At 41.3% G+C, this 16,002-nt stretch overlaps 1 protein-coding gene across 2 annotated transcripts; it reads left to right on the top strand.

Moving 5' to 3' along the window:
• Positions 1 to 591: 591 nt before the first annotated feature.
• Positions 592 to 16,002, top strand: LOC101084602 (zinc finger protein 260-like). 2 transcript variants are annotated; one of them, XM_019824907.2, is made up of 8 exons: positions 592 to 726; positions 5,706 to 5,813; positions 7,060 to 7,162; positions 7,726 to 7,784; positions 8,935 to 9,061; positions 12,825 to 12,917; positions 13,739 to 13,818; positions 14,293 to 16,002. In XM_019824907.2, the coding sequence occupies exons 3-8, from the start codon at positions 7,084 to 7,086 to the stop codon at positions 15,745 to 15,747; spliced, it is 1,893 nt and encodes a 630-aa protein (XP_019680466.2). In that variant the 5' UTR covers positions 592 to 726; positions 5,706 to 5,813; positions 7,060 to 7,083; the 3' UTR covers positions 15,748 to 16,002. The 2 variants fall into 2 exon arrangements, with proteins under 2 accessions (XP_019680466.2, XP_044909045.1); XM_045053110.1 differs by lacking the exons at positions 13,739 to 13,818; positions 14,293 to 16,002 and having other exon boundaries at positions 12,825 to 13,171.

The raw sequence follows: 16,002 nt of genomic DNA, 5'->3' as shown, positions 1-16,002 counted from the left end.
CAGCCTTCTCAGTCGATTTATCCTAAATTATGTCAAGCTCAGAGTTTGATCAGTTTCAGCAAGGTCTCAGCTGGAACCTTAGCTCCTCAAAGGGTGCCTGTGTTGTCTCAACTACAGGTCAATTAAAAAAAAAAAAAAGCCTGCAATCGCTAGTTAGGCAGGAAAAAGAAAAGTTCCTGTGCTCACCAGCATCAATTACTCACTATCCCTTTACGATTTACTTCTCTTGTCCTCTGTGCAGCTTTCTTACTTGATTTTTCTGTATAATTATTAGTTGTTTCTTCCACATTCCCGACATTTAGAATAGTGCATGGTATACAGTAGGCACTCAATAAATATTTATTCAGTGAATGAGCGCTTGATAAAATACCCTGCAAAGAGGTGCAACGACTTAGACTCTCACAGGCAGCGAATCACTCTATTGAAATTTCTGAGTCGTTGTATCTTTCTGGATATTTAGGAAGTACCAAGTAAGCAGGAATTAGGTTAATTAGGGCGTATTCTTTGTTTTACCAATAAAGGCACCAATAAAGTGCCCTGTGAAAGTGTAGTCAAGGAGAATAGGGCGTGTCTTTTAATCCTTTAGCTCTTTCAGTTGCATTACCAGATAAAAGTCAGTGACCTTGGGAGTTTCTTCAGCCAGAAAGCACGCCGTAGCCTAGAAGTACGTGAACATCAGCCTGGCTCAAGCCCTTACCTTGACGACCTATGGATTTCTGTGTCTTGGTGAGTAATGGAACTTGCGGCAGGGTTCCCCACTACCCTTCACTTTGTAAGGGCATTTTTAATTTGCAGAACGTTTGCTCTTGACTGAGGGCATCAGGGTGAACTTTGAGGTTGGGGTACCTTGTGAGATGGAATTTTCCAATTATTTATGTTGGTTAGGTTTTGTCCACAGGGTATCAGGATGGGCAGTATATTATCTTTTAATCATGAGTTCTATTATCCAGGTCAGCTTTGTCCTTTTCAAGGGAGCTCAACTAAAATTACAATTCCCAGTGCTTGAAAATCAAGAGATTGTAAAAAAAATAATGTAACTTCACTAAGATGTTATCTGAAAGCAGAACTGAATTGACTACCTGAGATGAGTTTTGCCCAGTGTTAATGAAATAAAATTTATTTCCCAGATAAAACATAACAGGAAAATTAGGTAGTAGCTTTGGTTTTAAATGGAAGGGATTTGGTTATAAAAAGAGTACTCTTACAGAATTTGAAGCTGTTTACCTAGATAGAATTCATCTTATTTCAAAAACTCAATATATCTTTTATTGTTGCATATATTTTAGCATTTTTTATCTTTTAGTATGTTCACACTAAAAAGTTACTGGAGTGAGTTTTTGTTGCCCGTGAGTGGTCCACAAACAGTTATTACTTGCCTACACTGACCTTGTTACTACTGATAGCTCAGTCCCACAGATTTAATGACAAAAAAAAATTACTAAGTGTCAGGTCCCCTGGAGTTTATAGTCCAGCTATTAAGTGTGATAAATGAGAGTTGATTGTGAATTATTGTAAATGAAAGGATTTCAGGGGAGGACTTGCTTGAAGGGTTCTTCTTGGAAAGAAAAGACCTTAAAGCCGCCATCTTAGAAATGACTACAGGACAGCTAGGGAGGGGCTGGGGCCCTCGGGGGGCTGGGAATGGGAAAAGCATTGTAGCAAGACAGCTTGTGCAAAATCCCTGGAGCAGCTAGGAGCCTGGAGTGCTCAGGGAACTGAGCAAGACAGGACAGGGCTGAAAACAAAGCAAGAGAGGAGGAAGGTGAGCTAGATATGGAACCTTGAAAGCAAGATAGGGATTTAATTCTAAGGGTGGGAGGAAGCCATTGTGAGTAGGTAGGGGTGGCCCATGATTAGATTATCTTTTTTTTATGTTTTTCTTTTTCAAATTTTTTTTCATTTAAATTGTAGTTAGTTAACATAGTGTAATACTAGTTTCAGGAGTAGAATTGAGTGATTCATCACTTCCACAGATTTGTGTTTAGAAGAGCTAGCTCTTGGAGGAAGTGAGGATGGAGGGCAGGAAGAACAAGCTTGAGGGGATGGAGATGGGATTAAGGCTTAGTCCTAAGCATTTAGGAATGAATGACAGCGATCTAGATGCTTGGTTTCAAAGTAGAATGAGGGATGGGGACAGATGGTGGAATGGATTCTTTGGAGACTCATTTCTTTACCCAGGATTCTGGGCACTTGATGTGGCTAGTGATGTGCCAGTGACTAGGTATAGTGTTTAAATAAGAAAAGGCCACTCTTGTATTTTTGAACATTAGAGCCTAGTGGAAGAGAAAGAATGTAAGTAAGCAAAGAACTAAATATGTAATTATCAATTGTGAAGAAGGCTACTCTTAGTAGAATAGCAGCTCTTAGTAAGAGGAGACTAGCTTTACATGGGGGGCTCACAAAGGTGATTCTGAAAAAATGACATTAAAGAGACCGAAAAACAACAGAAAAGAATTATACATGTAGTTGGGGAGATTTTTCTCTAGAGAAAGCACCATTATATGATTGATAGGATTTGGGGGTTGAGAGGGGAGGGGGAGGGGGTGTGGTTTGGATTAGTGTGGGTTTTGACCAATTTCCCCTATCCGGAGTAGTTTTAGTTTCAAGGGATTTGTTGCTGTCTTTGGGGGTGGGGGAGAGAGTGTGACTATATTTTTATTTTATTTTATTTTATTTTATTTTATTTTATTTTATTTTATTTTATTTTATTTTGTTTTGTTTTACATTTTTTTTAAATGTTTATTTCCAAAGGAGAGAGAGAGAGAGAGCGCGAGAGCGTGAGTGGAGGAGGGGCAGAGAGAGAGACACAGAATCCAAAGCAGGCTCCAGGCTCTGAGCCATCAGCACACAGCCTGATGCAGGGCTCAAACCCAGAAACCGTGAGATCATAACCTGAGACGAAGTCGAACGCCCAACCAACTGACCACCTGAGCGCCCCAGAGTGTGCCTATATTTTAAATTTTCAACTGCTGTTGTGGGCTGAGGGAGAGGAATGGAGGGTGCTGTTAGGTTTTAATTGATTCCAGCCCATGGGGGACCAGAAGTGCTTGTCAAATGGTTAATCTTGTTTCAGTTAACTACAGCTGTGGGATGGGGGAAGGATGTGATGCCAATAATCCTTTCTGCCTACTTTGAGTAGCCAGGGAACTCATGCCTTACTGAGAGTGCAAATGTTTGAAATAAAACTTTCTTTTTTTAAAGTTTATTTATTTGAGAGAGAGAGAGCACAAGTGGGGGAGGGGCAGAGAGGGAGGGAGAAAGAGAGAATTCCAAGCAGGCACCACATGGTCAGTGAGGAGCCCAATGTGGGGCTTGAACTCACAAACCTCGAGATCATGACCTGAGCCAAAATCAAGAGTCGGATGCTTAACTGACTGAGTCACCCAGGCGCCCCAAAACAGTTTTCTGAAACAGATAGGAAGTTCAGTTTTTAAGTTTCATCAGAGGAGTCTATGAAAATTTTAGATGACAGTAGTTGAAAAGTAGCAGGATATGGGGTCTCAAGCATAAATTTGAGATCCCAAACTGGACATTTGCATGTTATCAACTTAGAGATGAAACTTAAGTTCAAGGGGATGGATGGGTAGATACAGAAGGCACAGAATAAGGCAAGAAACAGAGGCCAGGACTGATCCTGAAGGACAGTCAGCAGTGGGAGAAGAGGCTGAAAGAGAGTAGCCAGGGCAGTAAGATGACCACTGGGAGGTTGTGGTCACAAAAGCCCAGGGAAGAAAATAACTTACAGAGGAGAGCAGTGATAGAGTTTTTCCAAGGGACCAACTTAGTCAAAAACAGAAATCCATTCACTGGATTAGTTCTCATTAATTCTCTTCAATCGTTGGCCATCTTGGCAGAATAGTGTCAGTGGACCGGTGGTGGTGAAGGTGGTGGTGCGAACCAGGTTGGAGCATATTAAGGGAGGTGAGGAAATGGGGAGAATATGAGGGTAGACTGCCCTTCCAAGAAGTTTGGTGGTGAAGAAGAGTGAGCGGTAACCAGAGGGCTAAGTGGGACATGAGGCATAAATTTGTTTCAAGATGGGAGTTAATTATGCTTAAATATTAAAGGTATAAGTACCCTGAAACAGAAGTTGATGGTGTTACCCAAAACTGGGTTCACCTTGTGGTGGGTATTGAGTCAAAGGACACAAGTAAGCCAAAGAATAGGAAAAGGAAGGGTTTTACTTACAACGAATAAAGGAGAACATGGGCCATTTCCCAAAGCAGTGTCTCCTCCAACAACAAAACTGGAAGTTTAAGCTAAGGGCACATACACATTCATGAAGGGGCCTGTGCAGTGGGGAATTGTGCGTGGAATTGGGGTGAAAGTCACCTGAAGGTGATAGAGTCCTTGTCTTAGTTGACGGAATTCACAAGGCCGGCGAAGGTCAACATCATCAGTTCTTAGGCTTCAGTTTGTTGTCTGAGTGATCAAAGGAGTTTAAATCCTGCAAAGATAATTCAAGAATGTGGTTTGGGCAAGTAGTACTGGTCAGGCATAGATCGCAAGGTGGCCTGGGGCCTAAAATGGCTTCTTATGTCAAGAAAGCTATGTCTCACTTTTTCCTGGGGACCCCTAACTCTTTCTGCTTACAGTGGTGATGGAAAAGAAGAACCAAGGAATAATCAATAGAGTAAGCTTTCTGAGAAGATATGAAGGGGTAAGACCAATGATTCTTAATGAGGGCAATCTTGCACCCTAGAGTACATTTGGCAATATCTGGAGACAAGGGGAGACAGGGGATACTACTGACATGTACTGGGTAGAGTCTAGAGATGCTGCTAAGCATATGGGCGCCCCCATAACAAAGTATCCAGTCCCAAATGTCAGTAGTGCCAAGGATGAGAAACCCTGGCATAGAAAGGTAAGAGATATTGGCTTTTGGTAAGAAGGAAGAGAGGTGCCTGGCTGGCTCAGTCAGAAGAGCATGGGACTCTTGATCTCAGGATTATGAGTTTGAGCTCCATGTTGGATGTAAAGATTACTTAAAATGTTCATTTATTTATTTATTATTATTATTTTTTAATGTTTATTTATTTTTGAGACAGAGAGAGACAGAGCATAAGCAAGGAAGGGGCAGAGAGAGAGAGACCCAGAATGTGAAGCAGGCTCCAGGCTCTGAGCTGTCAGCACAGAGCCCGACGCGAGGCTCAAACTCACGAACTGTGAGACCATGACCTGAGCCAAAGTCGGCTGCTTAACCGACTGAGCCACCCAGGCGCCCCTAAAATGTTTTTTTTTTAATAAGTTTTTTTTTAACGTTTATCCATTTTTGAGACAGAGAGAGACAGAGCATGAACGGGGGAGGGTCAGAGAGAGACACACACACAGAATCTGAAACAGGCTCCAGGCTCTGAGCTGTCAGCACAGAGCCCCATGTGGGGCTCCAACTCACGGACCACGAGATCATGACCTGAGCTGAAGTCGGCTGCTTAACCGACTGAGTCACCCAGGCGCCCCATAATGTTTTTTTTTTTTAATGTTTATTTTTGAGAGAGAGAGGCAGAGCACAAGAGGAGGAGTGGCAGAGAGAGAAAGAGACACAGAATTGAAAGCAGGTTCCAGCCACTGAGCTCTCAGCCTAGAGCTCCATGTGGGACTCGAACTCACAAACCATGAGATCACGACCTGAGCTAAAGTGGGACACTAAACTGACTGAGCCACCCTGGCGCCCCTAAAATCTTTCCTTTTTTTTTTTTTTTAAGGGAGACATCTTGTCTGGAAAGTGAAGTCATGATGGTGTCAGACTACTTTTGAATTCGTGGCAAAGAGAGGAGCAATCCTTCTCATCACTGTCACTATTCCTCTGTGAAGTAAGATATCAGATCATTTGTTGTGGAAGAGGGAAAGTGGAGACCATGTGAAATTCAAAATCCCGAACAAATTGTGAAAAGAGTTTTGGATAACTAGAGGGTTAAATTGCCAGTGGAGCTTTTCCTTTAGTGTTGAAGGCCTGTTTAGAGTAGACAAGGCCTCAAATTTTTAGGGCTTCCCATATAACTGGTTAGGTGGGAATCATCCAGGTAGGATAGACAGATGGCTGGAATTATCCAGAGCAGGGGTTACAGCAGGACAGAGAAAGGAACTGGAGGTTTTGGGAAATATATTATTGAAATGATGGGCCATGGCGTTTTCTATGTAGTGTCAAGGAAATGGGGGTTATAAATAGCAACGTAATTGGAGGATGGACAGCTTGGATGCCTCTCTGAGGTAAGAGAGCAGGTGCAATACAGATTAAAAAGTGAACAGGGTAGAAATATAGCTACTATGTTCAGGGAGTTCAGGGATGCCCGACTTTTTGCTCTGGAGAGGTTAAGAGTCTTAGTGACGATAAATTCAAGGTTTGTAACTGATATGCCGAAGCCATGGATGTTTGCTAGTTTATGCCCAAGAACATAGAATCCTCTTGAATCAAGGCAGAGAGTCAAAGAGTAGGAGTCAGGTACCTAGTTTATGCCCAAGAACCTAGAATCCTCTTGAATCAAGGCAGAGAGTCAAAGAGTAGGAGTCAGGTACCTAGTTTATGCCCAAGAACATAGAATCCTCTTGAATCAAGGCAGAGAGTCAAAGAGTAGGAGTCAGGTGCCGGTGACTTTAATGAGTCAGGTCTATGTGTTGGTGCCATTGCAGATGACAAACCAGTATAGTTACTCAACGGAGATGGGATTTTTGACAAATGATGGGTAATGTGGTTTGATAATAGGGTAGATTTGCCTTAGGGATGAGGAAGATCAAGAACCCCTACCATATTGCTTTGAGGTTGTCCAAGGCAAGGAAAACAAAGACCCAGGATCAAATTGCAAGTTTACAGGTTCTTTTTTTAATTTTTTTTTTCAACGTTTATTTATTTTTGGGACAGAGAGAGACAGAGCATGAACAGGGGAGGGGCAGAGAGAGAGGGAGACACAGAATCGGAAACAGGCTCCAGGCTCTGAGCCATCAGCCCAGAGCCCGACGCGGGGCTCGAACTCACGGACCGCGAGATCGTGACCTGGCTGAAGTCGGACGCTTAACCGACTGTGCCACCCAGGTGCCCCTGTTAATGTTTCTTTATTTCAGAGCCCTGACTGCAGTGGACCATAGATGCAAGAAAAAGAGCATCCTGGGCATGTTTATTCCAAGACTTGCAAAATGGCAGCCACACATCTGTCTTCTGGATTTGGTAAGTTCCTAGGATAGATGCTCTTCACTAGAATTACGTGGTCTCTCCACCCCAGGTGGGTACAGAAGCAGGGAGCTGAGTAGCCACAGAGGAGAACTGGGAAGGCAAGGCTGAAATGCGAGGAGGTGGTGTGAAACTCTACAAAGTCTTGGAGCCTCATAATTTGCTTATGTATGATTCAGTGCCCTTTGGGATTTTGGAGGAAAGACAATGCAAATCTTGGGGAGATGGAAGAATATTTAAGGGTGGCACTTCATTATCCCATCCTTTTGTTCTGTAAAGTTGGGAAAGATAACTCCATCTTTCTGAGTTTCAGTTTCTGTGCCTAGGAAAATTGAGACTAAATCCATTCCTCGTGGGTATTAAGGCACCCTAGTTTCTGGCTCTGGGGGACAGGGCAGGTTGCTCTGGATAATATGCTTTGTGTGTGTTGTGTGTGTGAATGTGTGTGTGTGGGGGGTGACTCAACTGATGTGGGGCAATTTCTAGGCTCGTGAGTATCAACAATATTGGATGTGCTTAGACTCCCATGTCACCTTGTCTTTTATCTCTGCCTGTTCTAGACCCTGCTCATGCCCATGCGAGGGTCACAGAGGTGGAAAACATCCACTCTGTGTTACAGGTGAGTCAGGAATCTTTTTCTTTCTCCTACAATACAATTCTTTCCTGGAGTGAATGTGTTTCCTGCCAACACTGCGGAGTGTTAGCCTTAAAGATAAAACTTGTCAGTGATTTTACCAGCAGAAATGGGTTTATTCAGGAATAGCAGAGCATTGCAGTTTGGGACAAGAAAGCTATAGCAAAACTATAGGCAAGTCTGGAGAACAGAGAAGAGGAACCTCTTTCAAAGAGGAATGGAGGGAGTTGGAAGGCTCCTATAAGCAAACTATCTATTGAATAAATTGGGAGTTCAATGTAGAGTGGCTTTCCATTGGCTAAGTTGAGGCAGTCTCATTCCCTGGGCTGTTGCTTAAGGAGGAGAAAATCTTTTTTCCTCCTGCTGGGGTAGTAAAGGAAGGATTTACAAGATCTGACTCTTCCTGTTGGGTCTGCAATGACCACTAGTGGTAGGGGGCGAGAGCTCCCCCTGCTGGCTTCCCAACACCACGTCAGTGAGGTTTCCCTTTGAATTTTCGTAGGAGCCTTACAACCCATCCATGATCTTGAGACCTGATGGCGGCTCAGGGACTTCCAACAAAGTTCTTCCGCTATTCTACTATTTACAAATTTTTTTTCAGTCATCTTTGCTGCCTAATGATGTTAGGGGAAGTAAAAGGATATAAAATGTATGGTCATTCTGTATGGAAAAATGTATTCATTTAGCAAGTGCTTTACCGGCAGTGTGTTCAAGCCTGTGGTGGATCCTGGAGATAGAAAGGGTAAGACTGTAGGGAAGCCTGGGTGGTTCAGTCAGTTAAGTGTGCAACTCTTGATTTCGGCTCAGGTCATGATCTCACAGTTCGTGAGTTCGAGCCCTGTGTCGGGCTCTGTGCTGACAGCTCGGAGCCTGGAGGCTGTTTTGGATTCTGTGTCTCCCTCTCTCTCTGCCCCTCCACTGCTATGCTCTCTCTCTCTCTCTCTCTCTCTCAAAAGTAAATAAACATTAAAAACATTTTTTTTAAGAGAAGTGAGAGGGAAGAGGACTGAGTCCTAGGATTTTGAAATTACTATGAAAGAGGTCTTTCATTCTCAGTGAGGTCACCATGACCCTCTTCCCAAAAATGCTGGTGGGGTTGATTGCTGGTTGAGACAAAATACGTTAATTATTTTAGAACTCAATAACCTTTGAGGATGTGGCCATGGACTTCACCGAGGAGGAATGGGTGTTGTTGAATCCACGTCAGAGAAAACTGTACAGAGATGTGATGCTGGAGAACTACAGAAACTTGGCATCGCTGGGTAAGGCTGACACAATTCCTTCCTTTATTTATTGAGTTTGAGCATGGATTTCTGGCATGCGTAAGTCCCAGTTACCTTGTGGTATAGGCTCTAGGTTTCTTGTAGGTTTTGTTTTGTTTTGTTTAAAGTTGGCTTTTTATTTTTTTTTTTATGCTTATTTATTTTTTCAGTGAGGGAGAGACAGAGCGTGAAGAGCAGAGAGAGAGGGAGACACAGAATCGAAAGCGGGCTCTAGGCTCCGAGCTGTCAGCTCAGAGCCCGATGCGGGGCTTGAAGTCACAGGCCATGAAATCATGACCTGAGCCAAAGTTGGATGCCCAACTGAGTCAGCCACCCAGGCACCCTTCTTGTAGGCTTTTGTAGATTTTTACATTTAAGAAAAATAGCTTGTATTAAGATATCATTTACCTACCCTAGCTTAGCCATTTAGAGAATACAAAGCAATGTGTTGCATATGTGTGTCTGTTTTGTGTTTTTAGCACATGCAGAGTTATACCACCATCACCGCTGTCTAATCCCAGAACATTTCCATTGCCTTGCCTACAGGGCATTTCATTCCTCCTCAGTTTCCAGATCATTGCAATAACTTATAGATTTGTCTATTCTGAATATTTCATATTAATGGAGTCATACCACATGTGGTCTTTTGTGATGTGCTTCTTTCCCATAGCATCATATCTAAGTTCATCCATGTTATAGCATATATCGCTACCTAACTCTTACTTATTGCTGAATAATATTCTGTTGTGTAAACATAACACATTTTGTTTGTCCATTCACCAGTTGATGGACATTTAGGTTTTTGGCACTTGCTGCCATGAATAGTGCTGCTACAAACATTCATGTAATACAAGTTTTTCTGTGGACATATGTTTTCATTTGTCTTTGGTATGTGCCTGGGAGTGGAATTGCTGGGTCATTTGGTAACTCTCTGCTTAACATTTTGAAGAACTGCCAGTTTTCCAAGTTGGCTGTGTTATTTTACATTCTCTCCAGCAATGTATAAATGTTCCAAAACCTCTACATTCTTGCCAACACTTATTTCTGCCTGTCTTTTTGTTTATAGCTATCTTAATGTTTTTAGAATGGTATCTCATTGTGCTTTTGGTTTGCATTTGCTTAATGACTGATGATATTAGGCAACTTTTCATGTGCTTATTGGGCATTTATATATCTTTTTTGGAGAAATATCCTTTTAAATCCTTTGCCCATTTAAGAATTAGATTGCCATTTTTTTTTCTGTTGAGTTGTGAATGTTCTTTATGTATTCAGGATACTGTTCCCTTATCAGATATATAATTTTGCGAACATTTTCTTACATTCTGTGTGTTGCCTTTTCACTTTTTTCGTGGTATCATTTGTGGCATAAAGGTTTAATTTTAATAAAGTCCAACTTATTTTCTGGACTCTCAATTCTATTCCAATGGTTTATATATTTTTTAAAAGTTGGTTTATTTATTTTGAGAGAGAGAGCACAAATGGGGAAGGGGCAGAGGGAGAGAAAGGGAGAGAGAGAATCCCAAGCAGGCCCGCCTGCACCACCAGTGCAGAGCCTGATGTGGGACTCGAACTCACAAATTGTGAGATCATGACCTAGCCGAAGCTGGATGCTTAACCAACTAAACTACCCAGGTGCCTCTCCAATGGTTTATATTTCTATCTTATGCCAGTTCCATGCTGTTGGTTGCTGCCATAGCTTTGAAGTAAGATTTGAATTGGGAAATGTATGTTCTCCAACTTTGTCTTTGTTAAGATTGTTTTGACTATTCTGGATCCCTTGCATTTTCATATGAATTTTAGAGTAAGCTTGTCAATTTCCACAGAGAATCCAGGTGGGATTCCAATGTGGGAAGCCACATTGAATCTGTAGATCAATCTGGAGAGTTGCTAATTTAGCATTATTAATTATTCCAGTCCATGACCATGGGATGTTCTCTCATTCATAGAGGTCTTTATAAATTTTAATTAATTAATTATATTTAAAACTGAAGTATAATTAACATATATTATATTAGTCTCGGGTGCACAATAGAATGATTCCACAGTTTCATACATACAGTGCTCATTAAGATAAGTGCACATATGCTTAATCTCCTTTACTATTTCACTCATCCACCCATCTCCCCTCTGGTAACCATCTGTTCTCTGTAGTTAAGAATTTGTTTTGGTTTTGGTTTGTCTTTTTTTCTTTGTTTTGTTTCTTAAATTCTACACATGGGTGAAATCATATGGTATTTGTGTTCCTCTGGCTTACTTCATTTAGCATTATACTATCTAGATCTACCCATGTTGTTGCAAGTGGCAAGATTTCATGCTTTTTTATGGTTAATATTCCATTGTATATATATACCACATCTTACTTATTATCCATTTATTTAGTCAACGGACACATGGGTTGCTTCCGTATTTTTGCTATTGTAAATAAGGCTGCAAAAAACATAGAGGTGCAGATATCTTCTTGAATTAGTGTTTTCATTTTCTTTGAGTAAATACCTAGTAGTGGAATTATTGGATCATACGGTAATTCTATTTTTAATGTTTTGAGGAAACTCCATACTGTTTTCCACAGTGGCTGCACCAGTTTACATTCCCACCAACAGTGCAACCCTCTTTTTCCTCACATTCTGACAGATGTGAGGTGATAGCTCATTGTGGTTCTGAATTGCATTTTCTTGATGATTAGTGAAGTTAAGCATCTTTTCATGTGCCTGTTGGCCATCTGTATGTCTTTGGGGAAAAAATATCTATTGGAATGTTTGTTTGTTTGTTTGTTTGTTTGTTTAGGTAGACTCCTTGCCCAATGTGGTCAAGAGTCACATGCTCTACCAACTGAGCCAGCCAGGCACTACTGTAGTGTCTATCTGGTTTTGGAATCGAATGAATTTGGAATTTTGAATTTGGAAAATTTCCTTCCTCTTCAATTTTTTTTTAATAGTTTCAGAAGAATAGATAATCACTCTTTAAATGTTTGGTAGTGCTTTAAGTGTTTGCTGAGCTATCAGCACAGAGCCCGATGCAGGGCTTGAACCCATGAATCGTGAGATCATGACCTGAGCCAAAGTCAGATGCTCAACCGACTGAGCCACCGAGGCGCCACCCCTCTAGTGTACGTTTAATTTAAATTATTGGGTTCTTGGGGCGCCTGGGTGGCGCAGTCGGTTAAGAGTCCGACTTCAGCCAGGTCACGATCTTGCGGTCCATGAGTTCGAGCCCCGCGTCAGGCTCTGGGCTGATGGCTCGGAGCCTGGAACCTGTTTCCGATTCTGTGTCTCCCTCTCTCTCTGCCCCTCCCCCATTCATGCTCTGTCTCTCTGTGTCCCAAAAATAAATAAAAATGTTGGAAAAAAAATAAATTATTGGGTTCTTCATCTCTGATTGGTCATTTTTATATTTTCTACCCATAGAGATCTGTAGGTTCTGTTAACAATGTATTGTAATTCTCAATGCCTAAGTCTTCTGTGAAATTTATCCTTAAACATTTTCTTTCTGATGCTATTATCAATGGAATTGTTTTCTTAATTTCATTTCCATGATATTCATTGCTAGTATATAGAAATAAAATTGATACATTGTATATGATTTTTTATCTTGTAACCTAATAGTTTTGTGTGTGTGTGTGTGTGTGTGTGTGTGTGTGTGTGTGTATTCTGAAGTCACACTTACCTATCTTCAGAACCTCAAAGATGAAGTTGTTACCACAGTTTTGTGGTGGTTTTTGTTGTATACCGCATGGGTCTCTCACGTGCATTGTTCCCCATTATAGAAAAGCAGCTCAGCAGACCTGCTCTGATCACCCAGATGCAGCAGGAAGATGAAATGAAATCAGAGACAAGAAATCACCAAGATACTTGTTCAAGTGAGCAGTGGACATATATGAATGTTTTGTACCAGATCTGGTGGGGCTGAGAGGGAGGTATGTTATGAAAAGTCAAACAGGAAACTTAAACCAAATGCCCTTTAAATTTGAGGAGAAAGCAGAGACCGTTTGGTGTGGGCTTATTTGTGTAACTTCAGCATTCTCTAGTATTTGGCTTTTAACCTGTCATACTTTCTTATGTTCTGAAAGAAAGACCTGTCTTGCCTTTTAATATTTACATTTAGAATCACTGTCTAATTCTTCCCATTTTGCATATATAGCCTTGGTCTTTGCCTGTTAACATAATTTTCAATCATGGTAGAACATTCCTCAGTAAATTATATAAAACACTAAGGCATGTAAATATCATTCCTTTGATCAAGAATGTATTTTTCTTGCACATTGTCTTCCTAAGGTTAGGGTATATTTGAAGAGAAGTCCACACGGGTCTTAGTTGTGTCCTAAACATCTCATCATTTAAATTTTTTCTAATGTTTTATTTTATTTTTGAGACAGAGAGAGACAGAGCATGAACGGGGGAGGGGCAGAGAGAGAGGGAGACACAGAATCTGAATCAGGCTCCAGGCTCTGAGCTGTCAGCACAGAGCCCGACGCGGGGCTCGAACCCACGAACCGCGAGATCGTGACCGGGCTGAAGTCGGACTCTTAACCGACTGAGCCACCCAGGCGCCCCCATCCCATCATTTTATATTCTAGGTTGTTTCTTACTTGTCTCAGATTGGACTTGGGGTTTACCTGCTTTTGCCAACATATTGTCACCACTTCTTTCCCAAAACTTACTTTCCCCCCAATTTGTTCAGATGGGATAGTTCTCCCTAAAACCACACAATCACAACACAAACAAGATGTTTTGGAGAAAGAAGCACTACATGGCAAGAAGGTAAGAGTCATATGAGAATTTCTTGCTCTCTATTAGAAGTCCAGAGTTCCATGTAATGGAAAAGGAACTCATGAACTAAGGGGTAATTTGAGGTCCTTATTTTAACAATAGAAAATGGAAAATTCTATAAATCATGCGTTGGAAGGAAACTCACATCCTAGCTCTAAAAATGGTTTCAGAGAATCCCCAAAGTAAATACATTCATAATGGAAGTTAGACATTAACTATTTAAGACCTAATTCACTCCAAAGCAATTATACGTTAAACACTAAAGAGACCCTGTTGGGAGCCATCTGGTATAACATTCCTCTTATTCATGCTGATAAACTCAGACAGGAGCTGTGTATATTCTCTAAGAAAATACTAAGTAAACTCTTATTCTAAGTGTATGTCAGAATTTATGTTGGGGGGGATTCTCAAATCAATACGATTGATGTGATAAATCTTGTGATCATAACTCATTTTAACCAATAGGAACAAACTCATGGAGGCAGACCCATTGAACGGAATAAAATTGCCTTGTGCATGAAATCTAGCATTGCTCAGAATCAGAGAATTCATCCCAGAGAGAAACCCCATCAACGCCTTCACCCTGGGAAACCCTTCAGAGATTGTTCTCACCTTAACCCACATGACAGTGTTCATTCTGGGGAGAAATTCTATGAATGTAAAAAAGATAAAAATACCTTTATCAGGAGTTCTTTCTTAGGTGCACATGAGAGAGAACATACAAGAGAGAAATCCTATGAATTCAGTGACTCTGGCAAAGTCTTGAATTCAACCTTCTACGTTAAGAAGCATGAAAAAACTCACATTAGAGACAACTCTGTTCAAGGTAGGCAGTGTAGTAAAGTATTACAGAGCCGCTCATCTATTACATTGCACATGAGAACCCACAGTGGAGAAAAACCTTTTAAATGTAACCAGTGTGGGAAAGCCTACAGTTCAAGCTCTTATCTTAATCGGCACAAGAGAATTCACTCTGGGGAGAAGCCCTATGGATGCCGTGACTGTAGAAAAACTTTCAGAGATAGTTCACTTCTTAGACAACATGAAGAGATTCATTCCAAGGACAAACCCTACAAGTGTGATCAGTGCAACAAAACATTCAGTAGAAGGTCTAGGCTTAACACACACAAGATATTACATACTGGAGAGAAGCCCTATGCCTGCAATGATTGTGGGAAAACCTTCAGTATTCTCCCGTACCTTAAAAGACATAAGAGAATCCATACTGGAGAGAAATCCGTTGAGTGTAACCTCTGTGGAAAAGCACTAAGTAGTGAGTCATACCTGAAGACACACCTGAGGATACATACTGGAGAGAGACCTTACAAGTGTGGTCAGTGTGGGAAAACTTTTAGAATGAGCTGTAATCTCATAGTGCACAAGAAGATGCATGCTGGAGAGAAACCGTGTATATGCAAGGACTGTGGGAAATCCTTCAGGGACCACTCGTGCCTGAAAGAACACATGAGAATTCACACTGGAGAGAAACCCTTTGCATGCCATCAGTGTGGGAAAACCTTCAGAGTGAATTATTTCCTCATTTTGCACAAGAAAATTCACATGAGGATGAAACAATATGAGTGTAAGGAATGTGGGAAAGCCTTCAGTGGTGTCTTATCTCATAGGAGGCATATGAAAAAGCACACCAGGGAGAAGAAACCCTTCAACTGTAGTGAGTGTGGAAAAGCTTTTAGGAGGAATGCATCCCTTACAATACACATGAGAACCCACACTGGGGAGAAACCCTACAAGTGTGATCAGTGTGGGAAAACCTTCAATGTAAGGGGTAATCTTACCGTGCACAAGAGAGTGCATACTGGCGAAAAACCCTATCAGTGCAATGTCTGTGGTCGTGCTTTCAGTAAGCTCATATCTCTTCGGAGGCATCATGAGAGCACTCATGCTGGACAAAACTCCTAGCAATGTCCCTTTGGAATAGTTCTTGAACTCTCGATCTTTACGGCATACAAGCAAATGCAGAGAAAAACTGGATGTAAAGAATGGGACAAAGCCTCTGAATAATCTGTGGGAGAAATCTAAGTTATGTAATGATTGTGATCAATCCTTTATTCATCCCATAGATAGGTGACCGCTTGACAACTGAAAGGAAAAAATTTTAGTATCTCCAAGGCTTGTTACTTGAGAAAAATAAATGCCTAATGTTTTGAGCCACCA

Source organism: Felis catus, chromosome A2, assembly GCF_018350175.1.
Source record: "Felis catus isolate Fca126 chromosome A2, F.catus_Fca126_mat1.0, whole genome shotgun sequence".
NCBI classification, from domain to species: domain Eukaryota; kingdom Metazoa; phylum Chordata; class Mammalia; order Carnivora; family Felidae; genus Felis; species Felis catus.
The sequence above is the reverse complement of the archived record's forward strand: the minus strand, read 5'-3'. Positions and strand labels throughout refer to the sequence as shown.

Bases quoted from the DNA above. Each gene is read 5' to 3' on its own strand.
- LOC101084602 (XM_019824907.2), top strand. From the start codon at position 7,084: ATGCAAGAAAAAGAGCATCCTGGGCATGTTTATTCCAAGACTTGCAAA. The intron at 7,785-8,934 runs GTGAGTCAGGAA...TAATTATTTTAG, and splicing joins ACATCCACTCTGTGTTACAG to AACTCAATAACCTTTGAGGA. The intron at 12,918-13,738 runs GTGAGCAGTGGA...CAATTTGTTCAG, and splicing joins TCACCAAGATACTTGTTCAA to ATGGGATAGTTCTCCCTAAA.